This window comes from Mastomys coucha, chromosome X (genome assembly GCF_008632895.1).
Source record: "Mastomys coucha isolate ucsf_1 chromosome X, UCSF_Mcou_1, whole genome shotgun sequence".
Taxonomy (NCBI): domain Eukaryota; kingdom Metazoa; phylum Chordata; class Mammalia; order Rodentia; family Muridae; genus Mastomys; species Mastomys coucha.
Window position 1 is genome coordinate 4,236,657 of NC_045030.1, and position 3,428 is coordinate 4,240,084.

Below are 3,428 nucleotides of genomic sequence, written 5' to 3' on the forward strand. Positions count from 1 at the left end.
TCTTCAATTTCCTTCTTCAGAGACTTGAAGTTCTTGTCAAACAGATCTTTTACTTGCTTAGTTCGAGTCACACCGAGGTATTTTATATTATTTGTGACTATTGTGAAGGGTGTTGTTTCCCTAATTTCTCTCTCAGCACATTTGTCCTTTGTGTAGAGGAAGGCTACTGATATGTTTGAGTTAATTTCAGAGGATTATCTTCAGTGTAAGGCCTGATTTAAACAACCATGAGATAGCCTTAGAATAGGGGGATTAGCTGTATTATTTTAGTGATTAATGATATGAAAATTTTCTAGACAGAGGTGCCATTACTAAACATGGGACATGTGTTTCAGGTAGGAAGCCATTTCCACTTAGAGGCAGGTGCTCTTTTTTCTAGTGGGAGGGGCATCTATCTCCTGCAGTTTCTGTGTCCAGGCTCACCATTTTCTTTCTTCTACTCTGTGTTTCCCCAGGATCTTCAGTAAGATTCCATCTTACTAAATCATCATCACAGCCCAGTCCTGCCTTCCGGAGGAAATATCCTGACTTTCTCGATAAAGTTTGGACTACTTATGATCTCTTTGATCATCATTTATACACCAACCCAGGTACTAATATATTAGCCCATTATCCATATATTAATTCATATATGGGCAAAAGGATCCTATTGTTAAGCTCCACCAATCCAATTTTGTTTCTGTTAAATTCTTTAAAGTTTTCTGTCACTTTCATGGTTTGCTTCCCTTCCATTATCCATTTTTACATGCATTTACTTATTTGGTAAGTAGGTGGGTGTATGTGTCATGTACATGTAGAAGTCAGCTCACTTCCACCATGTAGGTCCTGGGGACCAAACTCAGATCTTCAGGTTTGGTAGCAAGCACTTTACCCACTGCTCCCTTTTGTCAACACATTCTTTATTTACTCAGCCACAGGGCAAACTCATAGAATTTGAGAGTGTAGACTTGTATCTTCAGCTCAAGGTATGCATAAATTAATATAATTCAAGAATTTTCAACCCCTTTAATATTTTAAAAACTATATTCTGTAAAATATATGTGGAGAACACACTATTTTGGACATTTTAAGCATAAAGTATGTTGCAAGTGAACTCGAATTAGAAAGATAATATATTCAGTCACTGAATTTCCAATTTATTTATTTATTTCTATTTTAGCTTAAAACCAGATGAGACAGACAAGGATGGGAAAAGCAAGTTGTGTGTACTTTATTTGGGGAGACAACAGCTGACACTGGTAGAAAATTCTAAGCATTACATTTTCTCTAGGGTCTCCATTGCCCTTGTTGCTTCCTTTTAATTTCTAATCCCCACAATCTAATGGTCTTTGCAGATTGGCAAAAGGCCTCAGATACATCCAGTGTGGAAGTACCTGTGAGTTTAGCTCAAATGGAGCTACTTTGTGGTCTGTAGGACTCACTTCAGTTTGGAGTTCTGGCTGGTACACACTGAACACAGCACAAACTCTTTGAAGAGTTAAAGAGTCTCTGGGAGAGATCCTATCCTTTTGAATCAACTAACATTTTTTTTTGGTTGGTTTAACATCATGGTTACACTTTCCCACAGCAACCTTTCAATAGATTTCTAGAAATCTGACAAAAGCCAAGGAAAATGTGGAGCTTGTTGTTGATAGGTATGAAGGGAACCTGAGGGATAGTATCTCAGGAAGATAGCAAACCTCTAATCTGGCAAACTGTAAGAATTATCATTCTTATGTGGTTATAAGCTGAGAATCCAGATACAAAACTAAAGTTAAGCATGTGATCTAGACTCTGGTGAGCTTCTTATGTTGTTAAGAGGAATAGTCTAGGTCCATTTGGTTATTAGCATGCTTGTTCCTTCTATTTGAGAGTGATGTGTTCTAACACTTCTAGTGATTATCTAGAACTGGGACTTGTATTAAGTGTGTGTGTGTACATGCACATGTACACATCACATTCCTTGTATTTTTATTAATTTGAAAGTTGTGTTTTAGCTAGGTACACTGATATTCCAAAAATTAAATAGTTGAACAAGTGCTATGTGTGGTATGACCTAATTAATTTTTTACACCTTTGTTTTATGTACCTTTTCAGCATTTTCTACATTCTGAGCCCAGAGGAATTGAGTCCTGTTCTGAAGCTTTTTGAGAGCTCAAAGTTCAGCATCATTAGTGAATCTTAGCTGCTGACTGTCTACACAGCAAATGCTTTAGAGAATTTTTCTGTTCAAACAATAATGATTTTCATGGACAGCAATCTCAGTAGAACATGTTTTCTCTGTAATGTGAAAGAATACCCAGCACTTGTCAAATCTGCAGAGACCTTGAAAGAAAACCCTTTAAATTGAACAGCTTGGACACTAGGTTGACCAGGGGAAACCTTGACAATAGTAACTATCCATTCACCTTCTGGAAGATTCAACTGCTGCTACACAGAGCTGCTGCTGGAGTACCATGTCTAAGAGCTCAGAGTTCATCAATCTGTCATTTTTATTAGATCATGAGAAGGAAATGATCCTGGGAGTCCTGAAGAGAGATGAATATTTGAAAAAAGTGGAAGACAAGAGGATAAGGTGATGTACATTTCTTGTTTTGCCCTTATTCAACTGCTTTCTATTTGTTTGCAGCAATTTTGATGGGGAATTTGACAGTCGCACTGGAGACAGATATTGATCAGGGGCTTTATGGCTTTCCTGGCATAGCCCAAATACTTGAAAATGTCTTTGGTTCTGTGCCATTTAGCTAAAGAGGGTGGAATAGGATACTGGTGAGATGAAGGCACCCATTTGCCAACAGCAAACCTAGTAGCTAAGAAGAAAGACTCCCCACTTTTGAGTACCAACTCTGGAATGGCTTGAATGATATTTAAACAACTTACCGTGGTGTTAATTATATTTTACATCACTGTAACTATACAAACAAGTAAAGGGGAGGTTAACTTGGTTTATAGTTCAGAGAATATTATCCATCATAGTGAGTAAAGGATTATGGGCTGGAGACTTTTTGTCCATGGTGGTTGGAACATAGGTGGTATGTTATCTCAGCAGTCCAGAAATCAGAAAAGCAGACTAGAAGCAGAGCAAATACCATCATCTGAGACTAAGTTTTCAAACAAACAAATCATAGACTGACATCATACATTCAAACCTGACAAATCTATAGTGTCCCCCAAGAGCTCATGTGTGAAAGACATTGTCCCAAGCTGGTACCAGGATTGGTAGGGAGTGGAATCTTTAGGAGGCTGAATCTAGCTAAGTATTTAAGTCACTAAAAGCATGACCCTAAAAGGCATTATGGGGTATTGGTTTCTTGTTTTCTGACATGAGATATAGGTATCCTTTACTACATGCTCCTGTTGCCATGTGTAATGTTATAATTTACAAAAGCATGGCCAAGCAGGCATTGAATGAAATCCCTTTGAGTTCAAACATCTCTCTCTCTCTCTCT

General features: G+C 37.7%; 1 protein-coding gene across 1 annotated transcript in view; it reads left to right on the forward strand.

The window, feature by feature from the left end:
• Sytl5 (synaptotagmin like 5) overlaps positions 1–3,428 on the forward strand; it is a 187,995-nt gene that overhangs the window by 96,821 nt on the left and 87,746 nt on the right. The window contains exons 3-4 of the mRNA XM_031372005.1: positions 456–590; positions 2,077–2,554. Coding sequence (XP_031227865.1) covers positions 2,436–2,554 — 119 coding nt within the window. The 5' untranslated portion in view covers positions 456–590; positions 2,077–2,435. The remainder of the gene's footprint in view (positions 1–455; positions 591–2,076; positions 2,555–3,428) is intronic.